We start from the raw sequence: 24,430 nt of genomic DNA, 5'->3' as shown, positions 1-24,430 counted from the left end.
TACTGATATTTATGGAGAGATAGCGGAAGCTCTTCATGATGCCAAGAGAAAAAAGATGTATTTTTGTCTTTGTCAGAATTAAAACACCACTGCCTCCATGTTCTTAATTAGAAACTTAAGCAATTAAGGCAGAAAGGAGGAGGAAAATAAATGGAAAAGTAAGAGGAAAATAGAGTACTACAGAAAATGAGGGCTAAATGAAGAGAGGAAGAAGTGTCTTTACTGTTGAATTTATCACTGAGTTTAGGGAAGAATTTGTTTTATATTTGGAAAAATATTCAGCAACAAAGCAAAGCATAGGAGAACTTAAAACTAGAAGTCCAGTGTGCTTTAGGTTTTCAGCACTTCCTCAGTATTCAAGATTTGCTTTTGCTTCCACATGCTTTTTACTTCAGCAGAGCAGCAGCTTCACTTGTCAGTCAAAGCAGGCCATGAAAATCAAGTGACATTAAGTACACTGTGCTTAAAATAGAATGCCTTTTGCCCTAGAATCTTAAAGTGCAACAGAAAATGTTCATAAAGTCTCCTTCCACAATGCTTTGAAAAGGTGGCACTATTATCTTTTTTTCTTTTTTTTTAAACAAAGTACAGGAAGTTTAAAGAAACAATTTTTAATGCCTTATCTTTTAGCATTTCTGATTTTCAATAAAGACCTCCTTATAAACAGCATATCCTGACTTAAATATCCTTTAAAAGATTTCTATGTATTTTTCTCCTCTCCTTTCTGTATTTGTGAGGTTATTTTCAGTGAGGTAAAAATGGGCTGACACTGGCTATTTTTTTTTCAATAGGAATGTGTGGCAGCAGTGCGCTTAACAAACCTCATGTACACTGAGCTGAGACTGGATGCTTATACAGCAGTAACATTTGTACACCAACATCCTTCTTTGTGCAAAGAGAACAAGTCAAAAGAAAACAAAATATTTGTTGCATCTAATTTAATAAATTGGGGGGGGAGTTGATTAATTTTTTCTTTCCTCATGCGTGTGTATTTGTTATGGTCTGCTTTCTTGTTCCAGGTAATAACTTTAGAAGACCTTGACCTGTTTCAGTCGAACTGAGCACCAAAGTAGAGGTTTCAAAAATACTAAGTTCCTAGCAGGTTTGCGAAAGTGGGCAGACAAGAGAATCCTTACTAATGGTGCTACTGAAGAACAGCTGAACTGTAGCCTAAACCCTTATTAGCTGACGGAGTATGTACATAGGGGTCAGATAATATGAAATATGCCACTAGCTGAAAACTGAACCAGTTTCACATCTTACTGGACATCAGGAAACATGGCCATAAACCATATAAGCACTGCTAGTTTCAGTTTTGGAGTTTTCATGTTTTGGTTTTACATTGTATCACAGGACTAGATTTGTTTGTAGTCCTGGTTCATTCCTAGGTCTCTTTGAGCTTTACAAATTTCTTTGAAATTCCACTTGAACCTATGCTGGGGAAACTTTATCTTGGGAGCATTGGGTCATGTATTTTACAGCACGGTGTTCTTCGGCTGCCTCTATTTTCGCTGGGCTGTTTTTCATAAGGTTTTTGTTATCTATAGTATGTTTCTATCCTCCTAAGATAATATTAACCTCAGACTTCATTAGCATTCTCTTAGCTCTGAGTTTTAGATCTTCTCATTTCATCTGTTGAACACTGTCCCTGGAGAATCCCACTAGGCAACTTGTCATCAATCAAAACTTGATCTTCTGTTATTCTCTATTTAAGGTTCTTCAGCCAGTTTTAGATCTTGAAATTCCTTTCCTATGCCCTCCAATCCTGTCCTATACTCCTAGCAGTGTGTTCCTGTCATTCCTCTCAAAGTAATTTTCAGTTAATTTTGAGCCCAGGGCTTGGCTGGTCTGTATAGTTACTGTGAGTGTGAATTTATAGCACACTAATGCTCACTCACCTAGATTCCACCTACAAACCAGTACCTAGTACTTCTTACTGGCAATGTGCATCTAGATCCCAAGGGACAGCCAATAGCAAAGCAACTGAGGTGGGATTAAGGGCATCTGAATATGAAGCTTACTGTTCAGGCAGTGAAAAGCAGCTTAGTTCAGCTTGCCTTTTAATGCTGTTAGCATCTGGTAGAAATTAGAGTAGCTAATTCTTCCTGCAGGAAGTCTACAGAAGCTGAGGTTTATGCTGGCCACCAGGTTATTATATATGGTATCTTAAGGCTGAGGCAACAGGTATATGAGCTTGCAGCTGTAAACGTACACAAAGCATAGATGGCTATGCACATCCCTTTTGGCTTACTGAAAAGCAAAAACTCTTGCTAATTAAAGCTTATGCTGCTAAGCATAATATGCCTCTACCAAGTGATACTATTTAAATAAGAGCCATGTGTTTAAAGCTGCAAGGCATATATTCAAACTGACCCTCTCCTGCAGGCTTAATGACAGATAAAGAAAAACTTGATTCACTGGTAAGATACAGAATAAAGAAAAATAATAAAAGGTTTATTCAATTTCTTTTTCTCACAGTTGTTGCATGCTTTCATGTGTAGGGGGGTGTGTGGAAAAGAGAAAGACTTGATTTTGGTAGGAGCAGGGTGAAATGCAGGTTAGGGGGAATGGAGAATTTCTTGCACAGAAGGCAGCACAGAAGAAATCACAAAGATAAGGAGAGAAGAAAGAAAACCTCAAGAGCAAGTGAGGTTGACAAAACAAAGCAAGAATGGGCAATCACATCCCCAAAGTGAAAGAGGAACTGGCAATCCAAATGTAAAAACACCAGATCAACAATGATTGTTCATAGTAACAAATCAATTTATTCTTCCATAATTGCTAAATGCTAGATGTTTGAAAATGCACTGATGTGAAAACATCTTGCAGTGACTTTGCTACTGGTTTTAGTAGACCATTATCTGTATACACCAGAATTGATTTGAAGACGATAACTGATCAGTTAGTTCATAACTTATCCTGCCTATACATTTGGACTGTGAACTGGTAAATGGCAGGAAAGTAAAGCATTGACAACCTAGTCAAATTATGTATGATCTTGTATCTCACAGGTTTGAGACAGCTGGAGCCTTAAATGCAGTACCACCACTGCTGAAATACTACGAACAGCTGGTTCTCTTGGAGGCTAAAGCTCCTAAAGCTGGAAGATTAGTGCAACCATTTTACCTTATCTAAGACTTTTTTGCCTTACACAACAACAATAAAAACTCAATAGAGTAGAGTCAGAGTCACTTATCTGCAACGATACCTACAAGAACTCTGTGAATTGCTGAGGAAAGGGGCTGATCCAAAATGATGAAAGCTGTCATTGCTGGTATTTATTATGTTTTAAATAATGGAAACATAGATATTAAATTGCCTGTATTGGATAGTTTTTTCTCCATTCACGTTTTGTATCATGTATCTTAAAAGTGAAGCCCATTGGATGATGTGTCCTACTCAGTATAGTGGGCTCAAGTTCCTGCATCGCAGTATGTGGAAAGCAAACAAGAAATGTGATAAAATGAGACAGAACAACAACTGAAAAAATAGTAAACAATAACTTGATAGTTCTTAAACACTTCATATTTATTGTACATTAAATAAAACAATTTCAGTTCAGTTGAGAGATTTATGGGAGGGATTTGGGAAGTCAAAACTTCTAAAGGAACATATGTTCAGCTTAAATGATCTTTAAGTACATATGTATTAATTATGTATAGTAAAACCATATTCTATTAAACAATTCTCAGGTGAATAAGATATTTTATCAAAGAGGTGTGTAGTCCAAAGGTGTTACTGCACAGCTACTGGTTAATCCATATGCTTTCAGTCTGAGACAGATATGCTTTGTACCACTGAGTACCAACTCTGACTGCCTCCTCACGTTTATTACACAGTTCCTCCTCTTTCCTTGTTAAAAACCAAAACACAACATCAAACAGAAAATAAAGCTGAACATTACAAAATGTGTGTTGCCTTCAGTTCATTTCATTTCAACCCCAAAGCAATCCATGCGTATTCTTTCTTTTCAGTAAGCGCAGGTAGGGAAAACAAAACAAGAAATAAGAAACAAAAGAGAAAAGAAAATTCCCAACCACATGTTTGTTCTGTCATTGCAAGAACTAAAATGCTGCAATTCTGGCTACCAGTTTCCAACGCAGTGGCAGGAAGCACTGTGGATGGACTCTCACTTCCGCTCAGTTTTGTCTGGCTGTACTTCACGCATGTATGAATCAATGATATGCGGAGGCACTCCGTCCATTAATAGCCTGAAGAGCGAAAGCCCACCTACAGCAAGGGAACAAGACAGTTTTCTAGTTGAAGGTCCCTGGAGCAAGAGGCTGGTAGCATTATTTTCCTGGCTTAAGTGACAGCTTTAGTCAATTCCTATCTTATACTTCATTTTGAAATGCAATAAAATTCATCCCTGTTCAAAAGGCCAGCACAAGAATTAACCATCACTGAATCTTTTTTTTTTCTGTGAAGGACTTGTACTGGTCTTTTGCCCAGGGTGAGTTTCATTTCTGGCAAGTCATTTTCTGACATGTATCTCACTCCATGCAATGGATTATAAGCTTCACTGCAAGTAATCCTCCTGATTTCCACTAGGAGAGTAGTTGAAGATGGAATTCAGCCCAGAAAGAACAATGTAGAAAACACCTGATACCGAGGGATAAGGAAGAGTTGTGGAGAGCATGCAGAGACATTCAAATTATTCTAGTGTTGGGTTTTATAATAGTTTATAAGAATTTAGCAAAATACTCATCCCATTGTTTGAAATTTACAGCTGGGATGACGTATATAAAAGAATAATAGGGAAAAAAATCAGAATTTTAGATTCCGGAGAGAACTGATGAAAGTCAAAGCTTTCTTCTTCTGGGGAAGACTTGAAACGAAGAACAACTTTCAATTCATTTTGGAATGAAAACTAGATAACACAAATCACCTTGGATCCAGGTACTTTGTGTAAGCTCTGCCTGTTGCTGGGGCTGTGGGGCTGACACATGAACCTATAGGAGGCATTTACCCCGCACTTGGTTCCAGCTGCCAGCATCTTCATTAGCTGCTGCAAATTAAAGTCTGGACTCACAAGCCCCCCTGAAAATTTCCTGCAGCCCTGACAAAATTTTGCTTCCTGCCTTTGTGAAAATGAAAATCTTCAGTTTGCAGTTTTATGGTAGGCGTCAATATTCACAGAGCAGGTATCAGAAGTAATATTCAGGGCCTTTTAGGTCTACATGCTTTACAGCTTTGGCTTGGCCACAGTGAGTAAAAATTGAAGCAAATGTATTTTAAATCCCCTTGCTATAGTATCAAGCGAGGCTTAGAAGAAAGCCAATGGAAGTACTCAATGTTTTAGCTACTGTTCTTGAAAAAGGGACAAAGTACATCTTTAAAGTAGATTTTTAGTAATTTTGGCAATCCAAGGCAAAATTTCTGTCACTGCCCCAAAAATATGTCCGATGTCTAACATGCCAGTGGGTCCCCCCCCGCCCCAGATCCCACTGGCCTACAATTAGTAATTTAATACAAATAATCCAAATTAGAGCTGAAATTTCATGCTATTGAAAAAAAATGTCATGGAAATCTGTAGAAGAAAATACATGAATATTTCTATTAATTTCACTGAAATCAGCTGGCATTTGGAAGGAATAGTGGGAAAAAGATAAATATTTTGCTAAAAAACATTAGCAATTGTCCTTTTTTAAGGAGAGAGGTGGCATATGTKGTAAGAAAGCTGCATACCACTGCTCTTCCTCTTACAAGTCTGTGTGATTATTCCATCCTGCAAGTTGCAAGCCATCCACTAATAACTGCACTTACCTTCTCAGCCTTTTTGGGAGCACACCAGAAGTTTTAAAGCAAAAGTACATTTTGAAGAGGAAGATACTACTGTCTTTGAGTGCTTCAGCTAAATGCAATTTTGCTGATCTTTCAGCAATTATTCTGATTACAAATTTAAGGAATTTATAACCTTTATTAACACAAGGATCATCCAGTTGAAGTGCTATTAGTCACTAGGGATTATAAGTAACTATGCTATCTTATTTAATACTGTTGTTTCAGAACTGTTTGTTCCTAACTTTAGGTAGATGCACAATACAGACCAAAAAAAAAAAAAAAAAAAAAAAAAAAAGCATGCTTTTTAGCATTCTTTTCAACTCATGAAGTGCAAATTGTGATAAAAATCATTCCTTTTTTTAAAGGAAATTAAGTGTTGAATAAACATTTCATTTATGTAGAGGTATATTCCTATATGCAAATAACTGTCTGTAAATGCAGAATGCTCTCCCATTACTTGCATTTTATTCATACTAATGAATTATCCTAACTCATGCTGTGTTAAATTCCACTGAAGCACATGCACTATTAGAAAGTAACAGGATGTACTACTAACAGGGGTACTGTAACAAGCAATTATTTTAAAGATCTGGCTTTAATATGCATTAAAACTATCATGCTACTCATTCCAAAAACATTTTCATTAAGCAACATAATGAAAATCATGCCATACTGGGCAAACTTTGTATGACGTGAAAACAGACATAAGCTTCATATGCAAGAACCATATGAAAGCTTACCTTAGATGGCAATATACATTCACAAATCCTTACTGTGTAACTAAGGGAGAGAGAGAAAGAGAAGTAACCATTGAATCAGAAACACAAAAGTGGAGAGAAAATGTTGAGTAAAATTATGCTCACAATTATGACAAGATGATGTTTTAATCCTTAGTCATGTAAAATATGTAGGAGTAAAAGCACATGAGGAGTAAAAGGTAGGGATCCAGTTCCACTTCAAAATATCAGTAATATGTAAAAGCTATATTAATATGTTCAAGTAACTATAACTCCTGTAATTAGTCTAGAGTATTGATTGGAACCAAATTATGCACCTAACAAAGTTTTCAAATGTAGCTTAAAAAGAAGCTAGCACATATATATATATAGTGTTTTCCACCATGGGAAAAAAAGCACACACATAACACTGAAACATATATATATATGTTGAAACTCTATAAGGCAAAATAATCAAGTACAGATGAATTACATAGCTATGCACTAAAATATGTACTTTGTCACACATCAACATTTACATTACTTAAAGCATACCATTTATAGGAGCCCTTTAAGCAATTTGACTCTACAGAACATACATACATATATTTTGTATATATATATATATATATATATATACACATATATACACACATATAAAAGCACTTAATTTTGTAACTGTTGTAGCCATTTAAGAAAAACTACCTTAATACTTCAAATACTACAGGAACATTATCTAGCCTAACACATTTTAGGTTTGAAATAATAAATTTTGATGCATAGAATAGTGGAGATAAGTTTCTGGGCATCTCTTATCATTTTAAAACTGCTCTGTCAATATTCCGGATCTGAGCAATGTTAAAAGCAAAGACATTTCTATGGAAAGGGCCAAATTCTCTGCCATTAAAATTTGCTGATACTGAATTTAAAATCTTCTGTAGAAGCATATGGAGTAGAAGCATATGCTTGTAAGTATATAAGTATAAAGCTTCCACTGATTTCAACTGGATCAAGATTTTATCTTTAGATTTTGTAGTGTAAGCGCAGGCATGGATTAACATTTTGAGCACTAAGTAGTAATCAAACACTGATCTGTAATAAGGAATGCTTTTGAAGAACAGCAAAAGACACTTCATAATACTTCTGTTCTTTCAATAATTCTACAAACTAATTTAGAGGTAGCTTTTGAGATGCAAATTTCTCTCTCCTGAAAGGCTTAAGTATTCTGGTCAGAGGTAGTTACAGTTATTAAATAAATTCATTATATGTACAGGTGGTTCTATGCCCAGTGACATAGCAGAAATATGTCTAAATATTTTGTAACACTGAAGTTAAAATCCTTTACTCTTGATTAGTTTGGCCTTCTTTGCTCATGTGACATAGATGTTCTATGCCATGAGCCCCTAGCCAGTTTAATCTAAAAAAGCAAGTAAATACACACTTTGCATGCAGAAAACACATTTTCATGTGAAAAGAGAGGAAGGGAATGAAATGGRATGTCCAGCGGAGTATATGCTTATTATAAACCTGTTTATTCCCCGCCAAGAAGAATGGTTCTCCTGGGTTAATTACTCCATGATATATCACTGCAGAATTAGAATATTTATAGTGGCATTTATTCTCATTTGAAATTCTTCTCAGTTGATTTTAACACCTTATTTTTCAACATTTCTCAAATAGCATCTTTGCTACCATCAACCTCTCAGAGTGATCACCGACCTTGATTTCACTCTCCAGGTGAATGTTCTCCAAAAACACTTGTTTCACGATAAGAAAAGCGTATCAGTATCTTTTCATTGACCTCAGTGAAGCTAATAAAGAGTCATTTCTTTATTGCTTGTAGAGAGAGATTTACAGCCATGTTTAGGGATCTACCTCAGCAAACTTTAAAATACAAGCATACATTTTTTTTAATTTTCCTTAGTGAGATGAGTATGAGATTCTACATCTGTGTCATTGTTCAAGTTATCAATGAGGTAGAGCTAGTCTTTTCTCTAAAACGTTTTGGAAATTGCAACACTGTATTTTTCAGCACGTGTATTTTTTTTAAAGCYATTGAACATACAATTCTACAGAGCAGGATGTAACTGCCGTTTTTAAGTTCACTCAGCAAAACTGAAAATAGAAAAATGAAATAACAGTAGCAAATGCAAAAAAAATGAGGATAAAATGAGGATTTAAAAATGAACCATTTGTTTTTGTGCTCATAATTGTCATTAAAACACTTCCAGAATTTAAATTTAGTAACAGCAAGGGTGTGTGGGGGGGGTTAGACTGATATTTAAAATATTGTGAGCACATGGCTCTGCAAGTAGAAAAGTGTAGCATAGTGAGAGTATTCATGGCCTGAGTATTCATAGCTCCTCAGTTGTTCAAACACTATGTACCATCCGAAATCCTACACTATTCTCTCAGTAGTTCTCCTATGRCATTCCTAGGACTGTGCATATATATATGTACATGATAAACTTGCAATCTTCAACAGCTCAGAAATAGATGGCTGAAAGAAATTCTAGCCGACTCAAGGAAATTTCACTTACTGCAATATATACCTTTGCATAGCGTAGCACTGTTTAGCATAACTCAGCTATCAAAAGATCTATAATAACAGCCCTGCAGCTAGTACATTCCCCTGGTATGCAGCAAAGCCTTGATYCTGTTGGTCTTATTCAGGCAACTTTCAACTCGATGCCAGTCTGACGGTACCCTGCACACATAAACACGCGCACGCTATCTGCTTCCAGGGAGTGAGAATTCCCTAACTCTTTGCTCTGTGTTACTGTGATGTGCAGCCAGCTGAACATACGGGCTGGGAAATGTGAGAGAATGGTCATTCAACAAATAAGTAGACAGAAGGGTGAAATAAGGTGTAATTATGTTTTTAATGCTCTGGTGGCCTAATACATGTTTGCGTTTGTTTATGCTACATTGCTAGCCTTGAGCCTACCCTGGTTTGCTCAATACAGCTGCTGTAATCCCTGAATTCATCAAACTGCCAGTTATTTTAAGACTGTCAGCGCGGAACCCTTAAAACACACGATACTGGGATACTGGGATAGTGGGATACTGGACAGCATTTTTTTGAGGACTTCTGAGGTGGTACAAAACCAGGATACTGCAGAATCAAATGCTCTGAGCAAGATATCTGTGACATAGTTTTTAGAGTCTATTCCAATTGATTCAATTGATCAAACGGTATTTATGGGGCTAAAACGTCTGTGCTATCAACAAGTTGCAGTCAGTGAGCTTGGGAGGTTTTGCTTCAAGGTGGGAAAGGATGGTGTCAATTTGGAGAGGTCATTTAATGCATTCCTTAACCCTAGCAGTAAACTCAACCACTGCCATTCACCTAACCTGCCCTTGAAAGCGCTTGGTAGCAGAGGCTCTACCACCCTCGCAGGGAATCTGTTCTAATGCTTCACCGCTTTCCTAAATGGTTGTTGCTGTGTTACTGTATATACTCCTTTTATTTTAGTTTTGTTTTTTAGACAACCGATGTGAAAAGAATCATCTGTGTATGGGAAAGGCTTGGCACCCTGTGGTGATACTGGATTGTGCTCTCTTTTTCAGACCACTACTCAGAAAAAAAGGACTTACAAAATTTAAATGAACACGTCAGCAAAAATTCTCAAGGAGGTTCTCTTATGTACCTAATAGCCGCTTTAGTTAACAGAACTGTAAAGTTGTTTTTCTTTTAATAAATTATTTATAATTGATTGGAAAAGGATCTAACTATTTCCAGTGTGTTTTGGATACCAGTACATAAATGTCCAATAGTAAGAAACTGAATTCTAAACTCATCTTTCAAAAACTATAGCATAGAACAGCCTCCACTGCTGATGAATGATTTCTTGGAAAGGGAATCTGAAATGAAGACATGGTCCTTGCATAAAGCTTCAACCAAAAAACTATAATTTATCATATCTCCACAGATAAAAAGTTCCAAGATCAGCAGAAGCATCCGTATTTCAYAACAACTGGAAAGGGAATTACTGAAGACCAATATATAATCTTGGGCAACAGCTGGACTTTGAGGTTCCTAAATTGGACTGACATTACTTAAATTACCTCATTTTTTAAAAAAATGTTTTCTAGTACTCTGTACATAATATAACAGAAACTCTATAAAAATAAGGATAGAAATAAAAGGCTTCAAATATTCAAAATGTAGTATTTGTGCTACAAGTGATGAAGACTAAAAAGTGAGAACTGAGTGTAAATACGGGTGAGGACTTCAGTACTTGGAGATTTAGGAAGTTTAATGAAATGGCAAACTAACTTGGTCTTTTAGCACAAAGAATAAATGAAACAACCTTCTTAGGGGATGATGTCTTCTGTTACACTGTGAAATAGAAAGTTTAGTTGGGATTATGGAAAAGATTCTTACTTTTGAGAAAAGGACATCACTTTTTAAACACAAGATCTTAAAAATGAATCATGCCAATTAAGCAACATGATATTTTTGTTTTTTAAGTTTTATGTACAACTTTATAGACTGAACAGTTATTGTAATGTTTCCTTGCTAGCAGATTTACACTGTGGGACAAGATACATTGGTAACTGCAGAAAATGCAAGTTGTAATCCAAAACTAACACAACACAATTCATAAGGATATTAAATATATTGGTTTTCATTATAGATGAGCATGATGGTTGTAATATAATTAGGGAACATGCAGCTAGCCTGAATTCCATATAAATGCCTGAGTTAGACACACCTCCTATTGGCCAGCTTTTTCTGTAATCAAGGCAAACAGCTTTTGCTGGAAGTTAGGGCAGCTAAATATGACCCAGTCTTTTATGAGGAAGCAATTTGCTGAGGCATATTCTCTTTAGATTATTCATTAGTATTCCAGTCCAAATCCTATTGCCATTCATGATATCCTAGTCAATGCTAAACTACTTGGAATTCATAAAATACATCTATTAATGAAAATAAAGATAAATTTTCAGCAGTAAAATTCTAACTTCTTCCTCTTTTCCTATATTTGCAAAATCCATAATTTTGAATAATCTGTTGCTAAAGCAAATACAGCAGCTCCATCARTCAGCTCGTGTCCTTGGGAACAGTATTAATTTTTGCCACATGTTTTTGCTAACGAACTACACTAAGAGGATTTCCTTGGCGGCAATGTTTGTTTTGTTTAATACACCATTTTAAGGCAGATAAAATCTGCCTTGAATTAATCTTTCTTTTTGCTCTCTTCCTTTCCCTTTCTTCCTTTTACATTTCCTTGAGATCTATCTCCTATCCAAGATGATTTTTTTGATGTTGTTCCAAAGACATGTTCCCCGTGACTGAATCTTTCTAGAGTTTGTTGTATAGCTATGTATATAACTAGAGTTAAGTATTACAGCTTTGAGAGTTAGAGCCTATCATCGTATCCCTTGGACAAGAGTCCTTGCAATCAATGAGTGTTTGAATTGGGGGAGATAGGAAGAGGGTTTAGCGTAGGCACAACATGCTTGYCCACAAAGAGATACCAAAGCTACCAGTATAGTTTATTTTATCCTAGCCAAGTTGTTRTTCTCATCTGGGAAAGTTTTTAAAAGGGCTTTCTGAACCTCCCTTTGCATTTGCCTTTCATGCTTTTGACTCCTGCTTTGGTGGTACTCGGAAAAGCAGTGCCTTTGCAATGATTTAAAACCCTTACCTTTTACTTCCAGTTTGCAGTCAACTTCTGCCTCTCCAAGTTCATTGACTGCTCGGCAGGTATAAGTACCTCCATCATATGGACTGGGTTTGCGGATCTCCAAGGTGCAGACACCTTGGTTACTGAACATTCGGTATCTTGGGTCRTTCATTATAATCACTTTGTTCTTCATCCAGGTTATTTTGGGCTGTGGTAAAAACAAAACCAAAACCACATGCACAGATCTATGACCTGAAATATTTTTTTTATCTTTTTGTGATATTCTGCTAAGGTTGAATAATTCTCCAAGTTAATAAGTCAAGCATGTTTTTAAAATAATTTACACACAAAATGGCAGAAGCTGTGACAGCACACAGTAAACAGTGAATATGTTCTTAAAAGAAACACTGAGTTCTCGTTTTACTAGGTCAGTTCAGGTTTTTGCAATGAAAACTGGATCACAGAGACACGACTCAGAAGAWACTGGAAGATGCATTGCACAACGGTCTAAGAACTTGTGTGGTCCCTACATGCTATTGCAATGCACTATCTTAAACAATAATTAGATTTTTACAGAATAATTATGGTTTTAGTTTAGTAACAACTTTTACCAGTATGTTAACCATACAGTTGGACCCAGTATAGCCCAGTCATTTACAAGATCCTATCCTTTCTCTGGGTTATCTGTGGATTTAATAACTATTATAATACCTATAGCAGAGCTAGGTAACGTAAGGGCAGAAGGAGATCTGCCCTGCAGTACAGCAAATCAATGGCAGAACAAGGAAGAATACTTAAGGAACTTGGTCCGCTCCTTTTSTGTATTTTTTGGAACCCACACCACATTTTTGCCTTCAGCATGGCTTGTAAGATGAATGATAAAAATGGTATTAAAATTGTTATTGTCAGATTAAATTGTCTTGTGGTTTAATTGATTCTGTTAAGAGATATGCTGTACCTTGGGGTTGCCCCGAACACTGCAGTTCAAAGTAGCATTGTAACCAGCTACAGCAAACGTGTTAATTAATGGCTGAGTAAACAGTGGTCGTTCGCTGAAATCAAAATCTTCGTAAACTGGATATTTGTAGATTTTACCTATGAAATGAAAATACAAAAATTTTTTAAAAGTGTTATAGTGTAGCTAAATATTTCAGCATCTTAGGAAGATACAAAGAGTCTGAGTCTGTTCTGATCTGCACTGCTTTATGTACCAACATAACTGGTGATTACATTTGTGCAATTCCTGTGCACAGGYATCATTAAAGATTTTTGCTTCACTGAAACCTGATCCAAGCTCTCATCCTGATTCCAGTGCAACAGGCCTGATACTTGCTAGCATGACRGAGGAAGACAAGAGTGATGAAAAGCAATTCCTATAGCCCACCTCTTGTTCACAATGCYTTTTCTAATGGAAAATCTGTTTTTTCTTTTTAACAGTGGAAGGGGGTTTTAGTACCAACACCTTCAGTTCTTCAGCTTTTAATGTGGATGCTCATTTTCTGATGATCACAAGAGGAGTTTTCTATGGCCAATATACGCTGTAGGAATTGTCATCTGTGTCTCTGAACTTAGACTAATTGTCTTCACACTCAATGTTTGTATGTAGAGCTTGGCAGGAGATTTTGTCTGAAACAACTTGCTGGTGCAGAGTGCATTATGAAATTTATGAAAGCATGTTTGATGAAAGAGGGATCATACCAGCTTATCTAGTGGGTTGTGTGGATTTTTTTTTTTTTCCTAAAGCTATGGGTCAGGGACACTCTCAATGTAAAGTGTTTCCATGTTGGAGACCCTAGGGTTACCTTGTTGCTCRTTGTGGAGACAGGAACCCGAAAGTCCCTGAAACTCCAGCATTAACTAAGAAGTGGCTCCGTGTCCAAGTTCCACTGCTAGAAGCAGTGAATTGAGAATTTCATTTCAGGGTTGCCTGGTTCCCCATCACATGTCAGGGAGCCTGGAATACTTTTCTTTATCTGCTCCTCCCAGGGCTTCTAGATATTCTGCTCTGAGGAAGGAGAGCCCTCTCTGTGTGGATTATCTATGTTGYCTGTCCTCTGCATCATGACAATCATCTATTCCTTTCTTTCTGACAAACTGAGGTGAATTGGCTTGATCTTCTTCCTTTAAACCGCTTGTTTGTAGAATTTCCTTTCCATAAAGCGGCAATCAACATTTTTTTTTTCTGTTTCAAGTGCCACTCTGCAGTCAAACTTTCTGAAATGTCAGGACTCCTGACACAGGAGAGATTCAGCATTTATCCTGCTCCACCTGTGAATGATGCTCATCAGAAGTTAAGCTTACCTCTTGGATCCTGCCCTAAAATGGACTAGAAGCACTTGCTCCGTTGGGAGGCAGTAACCTACCACTTCTAAAAGAACAGCTTCTTAACTTTCCTTTCAGCTCTTGCCAAACTTAGATCTGCAGGTGGTGACAGGAGTATGAGATCCAAGATCATAGAAAGTGACGGAACATGAGAAAAATGTCCCACCCTTGAAAAAAAAATTAGGGACCGGGGGACAAGTCAAAAATGCAGTGTCCTAATATGAAAAATCCTGTTCATCAGGATGAAACAATGACTTATCAGCTGTTAGTTGCACCTGATCGTGGGGTTAGGAATGCACGTGAATGTTTGTAGACATGGCCTTCAGTTCTCATCACCTTCCATACTCTGAGGACACCCCTTCCCTCTCGATAAGGCATTGATAATTAGCTAACCGTCTTTGGCAATCAAAGCACTCTCTTTGGTCATTGTTGCATCCTCGCTGAGGCCGCACATGTTTTCAGCGAAGATCCGGAAGTAGTACTCGTTTCCTATGACAAGTTCATTAATGGTGGCGCTGGTACGGTGGTAGTGCTCAATCACCGTGAACCATTCCTGAAACACACAAACACAGAGACTAAGCCTCCCGCCGGTGCACCCCGTATCTCGTCCGTTAACTGCGTGGAAGGGTCATCAAGCCTGTGGGAGTAAGAGATCTTTTGAAGGGTATGTTAATGATTGCTAACGTGGCGAAGCTAACGGTAATTAATTGTTCCGTCTGAGCTGGGTGATAGTATCACACACAGCTCGCCGCTGAGYGCGGCGAGCTGAACGGAAAGTGAACCCTGCTGCTTTGTCGCGCTCAGCTGGCTGGGAGGGATCTTTCCAGGACATCTGATATTATGAAGGTTGCGTTGTGCAAGGCAAGGCAGGCTCCCTCATTCGGATTCCACTCTGCTGGCGGAAAGAGTATCGCTGCAGGTCAGAAAACTGCAGACTGGGGGAGAAAACAAATCCCTATATAGTAATGTGTACTACAAGAGGCTGATGCACTAATCTGCCTCCTCTCCCACAAGTTGAGTGTATATGAGAAATGTAACTTTATCCAGGTGATTCCTCCAAACTGAAAGCCAAATCTAAAGACAGAGATGGGGATGTGGGTTTTAGACCCAAAAGCAGACAGTTGGAGAACTGTATGACTGTTATTCAGAAATTTCTGCCTGGAAGGAGGCAAATGGAGAAGAGTAGTATTAAATCTTACGTGATTACAATCTGAGAAATAGTTTGCAAATAGAAGGTACTAGGAGCTTGCAATAAGCAACTCCAGAAATTCAGGGCAGTGCATATTAATCTGTCATCAAAGCAATTAAAAGACAAGCATGGGCAATCTCTCGTACTTGCCCTGAAGAAACGATTGTGGACGCGACCTCGTCATCTCAGAATTCCTCTGATTTCAGCACTGCCCACATCGCTTGGAAAGGCCTAAATGTTTAAGCACATCCTGTTTCAGGCATCTATCTGCGTAACACTTGCAAGAATCATAGTTAGATGAAAGGCATCGCTTCAAACAGGGCACATGGGTTCTATCCTATTACCCAATACTTTAATAGTAAACAGAGATAAAAGAGTAAACAGAGATAAAAATCAGTTAATATAAAACACAATATGTTCACAACAAAGTTCTTGCTTTTCTTTACTCTGCCCTACCTAGTTTTCTTGCTTTTCTAAAGATGTACTTTCTAAAGACGTACATGTGTTGAGTTTCCTGTGCCACAGTTTGCACTGATATTTTTTCAGCWTAAGAGTCACATTATTTTAGATGTCCCAGAAATATAGATAATGATATTCAGAAATGGACTGCCACTCCTTAGTGAATCTGGGGTGTCCTGTTTGTTATTTCTGGGGAACTATTTTTAAGGAGCTGTGTTTTGGGACACCGACCTTCTGCARAAGACCAGCTGTGCCAGAGCTGCACAATTCCACACTAGAGATAATATAGGAAAACTGTGTCAKGAAAGACCCCAGACACTTTGGACCCCAAGCAATGCTGCTGTTGCTCTCTCCTTAAAGCAATAAYTTAGAGACAGGGGATATCCTTGTTAATGTCACTGTATAGAGACCATCTCACGTTATGTTTCGAAGAGAAAGGAAAAATGAAGAATGGGAAGGGAAATAGAGGCACAAGAGGAATGAACTGATCAGACCTTGTAGTAGATCAACGTATTAAAGGGCTTTTTTTGAGCAAAAACATTCTCTTGGATTCCCAAAATAATATCTTAGATTTCCAGTGTTCACATTTTTAGTGTTAAAGATAAGAATCTGGCTCCCGTCTTTTAAGGAAGTATAAGRTAGATGTTTGCTTAATGAATATAATAGACATTTTTATATCGTATTTTTCATCTGTAAATCTCAAAGCATTTTGTAAACTACGTATGTATCATTATCCCCATGTGCAGCAAGGAGTGGCAATATGACTTACATAATGCAATATTACAGGACTGAAAGCAATAGCGCTGTATTTTGATTCCAGCAGCAACCTGCTGCCTTCAAAATTAATATTTTTGTTTTAGTCCTCCACTTTTACACTGTCTGAAAACATTTCAATTTCTAGATTTTAGATAAAATAAACAGGGGATTTTTAAATGTGCTTTGYAGATTTTCCAAACATTTACCAGTCAATGCTTTGCCCATCTACACTACTTTAAGYAAAATAAGGTTTTCTGTATGTAAAAGGAAGAAGTTCGTAAGTACATCAGCCTTTTAAAAATCTACTTATTACTTACCATACTCTTCTTGTCTGCCTTTTGAATAGTGTACCCAGTAATGGCAGCATTACCATCATCTTTTGGGGGCTTCCATGAAAGATTTACATTCTCTCCCCAGACATCTTCAATCACTACAACCTCTGGTGGGCCTGGGCGATCTGTAATGAAAACGTGGCAGCTGACATCTACTATGTTTGCTCTCTCTCTCTCTTTCTTACACACATATGACAAACCCAATGTCAAAAGAATATCAAAACTTYAAAATAAATGTTTTAAAAGTTAGGGCATGCCAGAATTCTGAAAAACTTCACTTGACYACTTTGGGGGGTATGAACTATAATACGTTCTTTAATTGTGTAAAGATGTGATATTTTGGGAAAGTTGTAAGCAGTTGAAAATAGGTTGTTAGAGCAAGAAGTGTCAATCATTGCATAGGCAATGTGTCAGTTTTGCACATTGTGTAAAGAAATTGATAGAAAAAGAAATGTGTTTTCTTGTCTTTCCTTCCGTCTTTCATATTCTTTCAATAGTTAGGTTTTTCCATTTTATGCTGGTGAGAAACTTGCTACTGTTTCTGGCCATTGATCCCACTCAACAGGAACAAACTTCCATTCTGGATAAAAAAGAACACAAAAAGCAAAACAACAAAGTTTTGAAAGAGACTGTCATTTTTCTGATGAGCACATGCCATTGCCTGRGAGGCTAGTTAGAAACCACAATTTTTTAGCCAAGAAACTCTGATACGCAGAGTTATCACTGTAGAGACAGATGCTCTCTTTGGGATTCCTCTGTTTTCCTATAGCCTTGAAATGGCTGGAGTAGGCTTCTCTGGCATGTATTTATTAGTCAGTTTTTCAAAACATACCAACAATTTGAATGTCTATCGTAGCTTTGTCCTCCAAGTTCTCTACTTTCACTTGCATGTCATATTTTCCAGAATGGCTCCTTTCTGCCTTTCGGATAAAGATGATAGTGTCATTTTCAGTGTTGCGGATGTTGATTTGGTTCTTGTCTACTGGAGCACCATTTTTCTTCCATGATACTTTCGCCCTTGGTTTTCCCTATAAGAAGTCAGAAAACAATTGATATATGATTTTGGGAGAGATATTGGTGTTAGTCTTAAAGGGGAAATCAAAACCATCCTGAAAGAAACAGTGGGAATGCTTTAAAAACTATGCAGCATTTGAGAGGCAATCCCATTAATTCACCTGAAATGCAGCATTTTTTAAGAAACAGACTGAAAATATTTGTAAATTCAGGCTACAATTGCACAAGCATTTTCCAATTTTCTAAAAGAAAAGAGGGGGAAAAAATCAGAAAASCTACAACATTCCCCCTCTAGAAGTGTCTGTGTTCTCTATGCTGCCAGTAAAAGAGGAAGGCACCTTAGTGGTTTGGACCTCTAGGGATCTCTACTGATCTTCTCTTGTTGGGAAAGCACTTGGAATGGCTGTTAGGTAGACCAGACTAACTTCACCCTATTTTTGAGTTCCTTAGCTTAGAGAATAACCACAGAATATTGTTTTAACTTCTTAGAAGCAGTATATCTGGTGTGTTGATGAACAAGCTTTTATTAAGCTTTTGTTAACCTTGTAGAAGTCAGATTATGCCCAGTATTTTTGTGTGTGCAGAGAAGACTTAGAAATGAATTCAGCTGTAATTCCTGCATTCGGAAGAATAAGGATCCTGCTAGTAAAGAGGCACTCACTCTTGTAAAAGGTAGGGGAATGAAGTGGTAACACACTGCTGTGGGAAACCTAGGCTGCGTCCTTGGAAGCAGCGATGCTATAGCTGTGATCCCAAGGATTTAAAAGTTACTTTGTTTCTGTGGGAGACAACGAAACTCTGCCCAGTCTGCACCTCCCATTTGCTCCCTCAAGACAAAGCAATGATTAAATGCTACAATCCCACCCTTGACACCGTATCTAATTACTGTCAGTTTAACGCCTTTGTGTCATGCTAGTGATTATCTCCTATGTGAAGTCTACTGGGAAGATTTTAAGTGTCCTGTGGATGACAGATAATGAACCAGTCTCTGCGTGCTAGTTACTCAGTTAATTAATTTCTTTAACATCATATTTTTCAGAAGTCAAAAAAAAAAAAAAAGAAAAGCTTTCAGATGCCTATGTATACCTATGTGATTCTGTGCTTGCTTAAATTAACTTACTGGCCCACCAAAGTTACATGAAAAGTTTAAAAAGTTACAATATAAGAAGAATGAGTATTTTTCTATCTGTGTTTTTAGTTTTTACCTGGAAAGGAATAACGAGATTCACAGTTTCTCCAACTCTCCGAGTATAGGTTTGTTTTAAGTGTCTTGGTAGACGAATCTTCGGAGGTTCTTAAAAAAAAAAAAAAAAAAAAAAAGTTTGTATTTGACATTTGTCTTCTTTTACCAGTGGGGCAATACTGATGCTGGTCATTATTAGTATGAGAACGTGTGGTTCGTGGAAGTTACTAGTGGGTGAAGTATCTGAAATGTTCCCATGTCCCACAACGTTACATTCAGTACATTGTCAGTGTTCGTAACCCCAAGTGCCATGGTGATAAGAAGAGGTGAAAATCTTAGGTCTATTTAAAAAAGGAAAATCAAGTTCTGCCAAAAAAAAAAAAAAAAAGCCTTTCAAAACCTGAGCAGCAAGGAAAGAGCTCAGGCTTCAGAACCTGAGAGGTGAAGTCTCAGAAATGAATGATGAAAAGAATCCCAAATATTTTTAAAGATAGTTTCATGATTTCTAGGCGCTGCAAAATGTCTTTGTGTGGCCATATCATGGGATTAGCTAGTAGGATTTAGCCTTAAAACAACTAAGCGCGGAAGCAGAATACATTTGTGTGTGAGTGTAAGCAAGAGGCTCTTACCTATCACTTCCTTGACTAAAATAGGCTGGGGGTGGTACCTAGGCTCACTTGCACCAGCAGCGTTCACAGCTTTTACTCTCACAAGGATTTTTGAGCCAGTCGGCAGGCCAGTGATGGTAAACTTCGTTTTGTCTGTCAATTCTGGGTTAGCCACGATCCATTCATCCGCTAGTTTAGGGAAGAGAAGAGGGGAAGGTGAAGCAAAGGAGCGGGGAATTATAAATATAATCACTGCACCAATGAGGAAAAATACAAAGTGGTAACCGAAAATACACTGAAGAATCCCTCTATTTTGTTTCCTAATTAAGGTACAGCATGATATTGGTTCATTTTAACCACACATAGGAAATATGCTTCTAACAGTAATGGATTTCAGCCAATTATATGCTCTTATTTAGATAAATAATGTTTTCAGAATGTGGCTACTTTTTAATTTTACATGAGAGAAATCTGCTTAGTCTTTAAAGTCAGTTGATAAAAAAATGGGGTGGGTAGGGACACAGAGTAGATTTCCAAAAGCACTCAGCATTGCTTTACAGCTTCCTTGGAAAGAAATGGGACTGAGAATTCATTTCAATAATATCACAGTTAGACCAGTGCTGAGTTCCCTTGAAAATACCACTCAAAGTGCAGAGATGAGAGAAGCACGGAGTATTTACAAAGCACACTGACATGTCATCTTGCCTAATGCCTTTTAAAAGAAAAGTTGTATCAAAGACATTCCCATAATTACAGCCTTCTCAGGGATTTTTTTATCCTACCATTAGGCAGTTGCATATAATCCATAGAGTCATTGTAACAGTACATTCAGAAAAGCTCCAATTACAAACGATACTTTCTTTCCCATCCTGTCCACCAAGCATAGATCACTTTAATGCTGCTGACACTTTGACATTTGGAGTCAGATTTATGTAGTAGCAAGTCAGTAAGTATCAACACCTTCCTCATCCTATAAAAATAGTATCTTAACATTGGCATAAAAGACAAGAGCACCGTTATAAGCTAAAGCACCCTCGAGATTTAGTGCATGGCACTGTGGTACATTTTTGTAAGTGTGTGTCTTATTTTTACGAATTAGTTTCTCTTTAAAGCTGTTTCTTTCAGTCTCTAACACAAGTGGATTGCGGTTGCTGACTCAGTTTCCTGATTCCCTCCCCTGCTCCCCTTCCATGTAAGGCAGCAAATTCTGTAGACTGGTGTCCCTAGAATTCAATCATACTCTTGGAAAGATATCTTTATTTTTATTAAGAGAGTTTTTCTTTCATTAGGGAAGTTTTATACCCTTTGCTGAATACCGTACCTTCCAGGTTATAAGGTGGCTCCACCATTTCATCGCACAGATCTGTCGATATACCTTGTGAGAATCCATCATTAAGATTAATCAGAGACACCCACTTTCACACAGGTGGAGCATTTTGTCAGGGGTTAGCATTTCCTGTTAGTAAGTCTGCAAAGATCAATGCTGGGCTTTAAGGATTTAGAGGACCTGTATTTAGGCAGTTTGCAGGGAAGAAAGAGGCAGCAAGGGGGCATCTAGATCAAAGAGATGTTATGCATGATGCTGACAGGAAAGCTAAAAGAGAAAGCAAGAGGAGATGGTTTTGTTGTGTTTTGATTTGTTTTGCCTGATCAATCACAGTCCTGGAAAGGTGAAAAGAAAGAGACTAAAGGAGCATTTGGAAGACAGAGAAATGAAGCAAAAATGATGATGAGTGAAAGCGTAAGAGGAGAAGAAAACACATCATAAAGGGAAGAAGAAACGCAGAGAAGAATTTTAAGGAAGAGAGACAGAAAAACAGAAGGCTTTAAAAAAATTGAGGAGACGGAGGAATAGAATACGTTTAGCTAAAGGCATCAGAGAAAGAAAATTAAATAAGGCAGAAACTGTGAATAAGAGTAGACACAATGTAATCATAAAGCCTTTATTTCTTGGTCAAAGTTATCAGTACCCTGGATTCCCGGACCCTGCAATTTTCAGGATAGTAAAAATACTATCCTAGAATCTGTGCGTATTCCTGGTTTGATGCTCTGGCAAAGATCTCAGCCAAAAAAAGAGTCTCTGAACTGCCCATTTACTAGCTATGAAAACAGAGCTTCTGTGGGCACAATGGCCCTTTGAAGGCAGATAAATATAATCTCCTAGGAAAAACTAGGGCTCATCGGATTACCCTTGAAATGTCACACAAGGACCACTCAGCAGCGTACATTACTAAGAATTACTAAATTACTACGACTTCTCCAATGTCAGCAAGGTTTGCTTTACTCTGACTCACCACCACAGCAAGAGGTTCAGGCTGGATGTTCTAAGCTGGCCATGGGAAAGGGAGTCCTATATTTGTACCTGTCATGTTGGTCATCCCTATGTAATGCCAGTTTCAGATACTCGTGATGAAACTCCAGTTCTGCAATATACCCACAGAGCTGTCAGAGATGTTACTGTAGCTGAGGAAGTCCAAAAGTCCTGCATGTAGATCAAGCTCTGAGATACAGAATAAAGGGCAAAACAAATTTTGGGGAAGCCAAGCCAATATTCATCATACATGATGCTTCTAAATTATATTTATATGTATTTTCTTCTTGCTATATCCAGCTTGTGATTTCTCCTAAAGATTGCTGTGATAGAGAAGGCTCAAAAACCCTCTCTAAAACTACCTCAGTGATGAAAATGAAAGAATGGTGAAGGTGAAGACAAATGGGTTTATAGGCACAGAACTAAAAAGAAAAGAATAGCAGAATGAACATAGATAATCATAAAAAGTACCTAGGAATTAAAAAGAATTATTAAACAGTACAGGAAATATTAGTCTGATGCAGAACAGGCACTAGAAAAAATGAGAAAAGGAGGCACTGAGATATTGCAAGAAAGAAAAAAAAAGACTGAGCATAGAAAAAAAATCTATATAAAGTTCTATGTCTTTTTATTGGTATTTTAATCTTGTTTCTTCCTAAATATTTTCATAACATATACACATAACTAATGTTTATTGTGTATATATAGATGTATATGCATATATGAGAGGCATATATAGATATACATAAACACTCAAAAAGCTAGGTAAAATACACTGTACCCATTGTATTTTAACTGAGGTGGGTAACAATAAAATGACAGGCTTGGCTGCCATTTTGTTGTATCTTCATATGTTTTAAACCTATTTGAAAAAGAAAAAAAGTAAAGAATTTGTTCCATTCAATAGATATACAATGATCTTTTGTCTGATAGACTGTAAAAGGTAGTTTTGGAAAATTTGTTTAAATAACATAGTTTGCATTATCATAAATATATTTCCCCTCTTATTGCCTTATTTGGCAGTGAATCGCATAGTCTAATGTCAATGGATTTGTAACTGCAGTGCTGAAACTTTTTTTTTTTTAATCCCCAATACTGTTAATTTTTTTCCCTACCATCCTCATAACTGCGTTCAGCATAATATACAATTCTCATATTGCCAGTCCCCTCTATAGCCAGTACATAGTTGTATCTCTGCAGTGGAAACAGGAAAATATATGTCACCTATACTTGCTGCATATTAATCTGAAACTGCATGCTTACTCTTTCTGAGATGTTCCCGCGGTTCCCTCCCAGTATACAAGGAAAACCCTTCCTACCATGCCAGCTGTGTCTGCCTTCAGGTAATCTTCTCCAGACCTCTGAGCTCCTTGCAGTCTGTTCCTGTTCTTTACAGATACGCAACTCAATGCTACAAGATGCTGAGTGCTCCTGAGAAAAGCCAGTGGTTCTTCACTCCCTCTCCCCCTTGCCCAAGTGAGACCTGAGGGCACACTGTTGCTGTGATATCTGAACACTTTTGTGAACTATTGTTTTCCTGGATTGTCTGAATCTGAAACACATGACAGCATGAATYGCAAGTTCTGTCCTCTACCTCTTTGTCTCCAGGCTGTGGACTGCATTCATAAAAAGCTTTCACTGTAATAAATGCCCTATTGTAAAACATACCCAACCCATCGCTTAGATTAACAATCAGCAGCTGACTGAGCTGAACAAAGCTGAGTTCCCTTCGTCCAACACAGTGTTTCTGGAGTCCCACTCATCAGCACTCAGCCACAGTGGCTGGATATTGCATATACCACTTCAGCCTACTTAGTACTCACCTAGGAGCTGCTAGATTTTATTTTTTGAAAACAGACCTCATTTGATGTCAAGTCAGAAGAAAATCTGTTGGGAAATACTAAGCTTCTGCTGTTTGATCACCAAAGCCTCTAGTTGTACAATATATGTTGTGTTTTTCTATGACTTACTATTTTACTCTCATGAGTTCAATCTCTCATATCTTTAACCTTTTTCACTTCCATACAGTTTTATGTCAGAGATGGATGTAGTTAAAGATCCTGTATCTAACTACCCAGAAATGTTGAAGGAATTCAATATCCAGACATGAGCTTTGCATGCCT

At 37.5% G+C, this 24,430-nt stretch overlaps 1 protein-coding gene across 1 annotated transcript in view; it reads right to left on the bottom strand.

Annotated features, from left to right (window-relative positions):
• Nucleotides 1-6,543: 6,543 nt before the first annotated feature.
• MYBPC1 (myosin binding protein C1) overlaps nt 6,544-24,430 on the bottom strand; it is a 48,556-nt gene continuing 30,669 nt past the window's right edge. Inside the window, exons 21-31 of the mRNA XM_085322610.1 lie at nt 21,318-21,386; nt 21,089-21,124; nt 20,018-20,185; nt 19,411-19,499; nt 18,024-18,219; nt 17,177-17,316; nt 14,849-15,008; nt 13,092-13,228; nt 12,155-12,341; nt 8,028-8,086; nt 6,544-6,564 (exon numbers count right to left, since the gene is read on the bottom strand). Of these exons, the coding sequence (XP_085178736.1) occupies nt 6,544-6,564; nt 8,028-8,086; nt 12,155-12,341; nt 13,092-13,228; nt 14,849-15,008; nt 17,177-17,316; nt 18,024-18,219; nt 19,411-19,499; nt 20,018-20,185; nt 21,089-21,124; nt 21,318-21,386 (1,262 nt within the window). The remainder of the gene's footprint in view (nt 6,565-8,027; nt 8,087-12,154; nt 12,342-13,091; nt 13,229-14,848; nt 15,009-17,176; nt 17,317-18,023; nt 18,220-19,410; nt 19,500-20,017; nt 20,186-21,088; nt 21,125-21,317; nt 21,387-24,430) is intronic.

The sequence above is a fragment of the Rhea americana genome, unplaced genomic scaffold (assembly GCF_003343005.1).
Source record: "Rhea americana isolate MKP2758 unplaced genomic scaffold, rheAme1 scaffold_79, whole genome shotgun sequence".
In the NCBI taxonomy this organism is placed as follows: domain Eukaryota; kingdom Metazoa; phylum Chordata; class Aves; order Rheiformes; family Rheidae; genus Rhea; species Rhea americana.
Note: the sequence above shows the minus strand (reverse complement) of the source record. Positions and strands in the feature narration are given on the sequence as shown.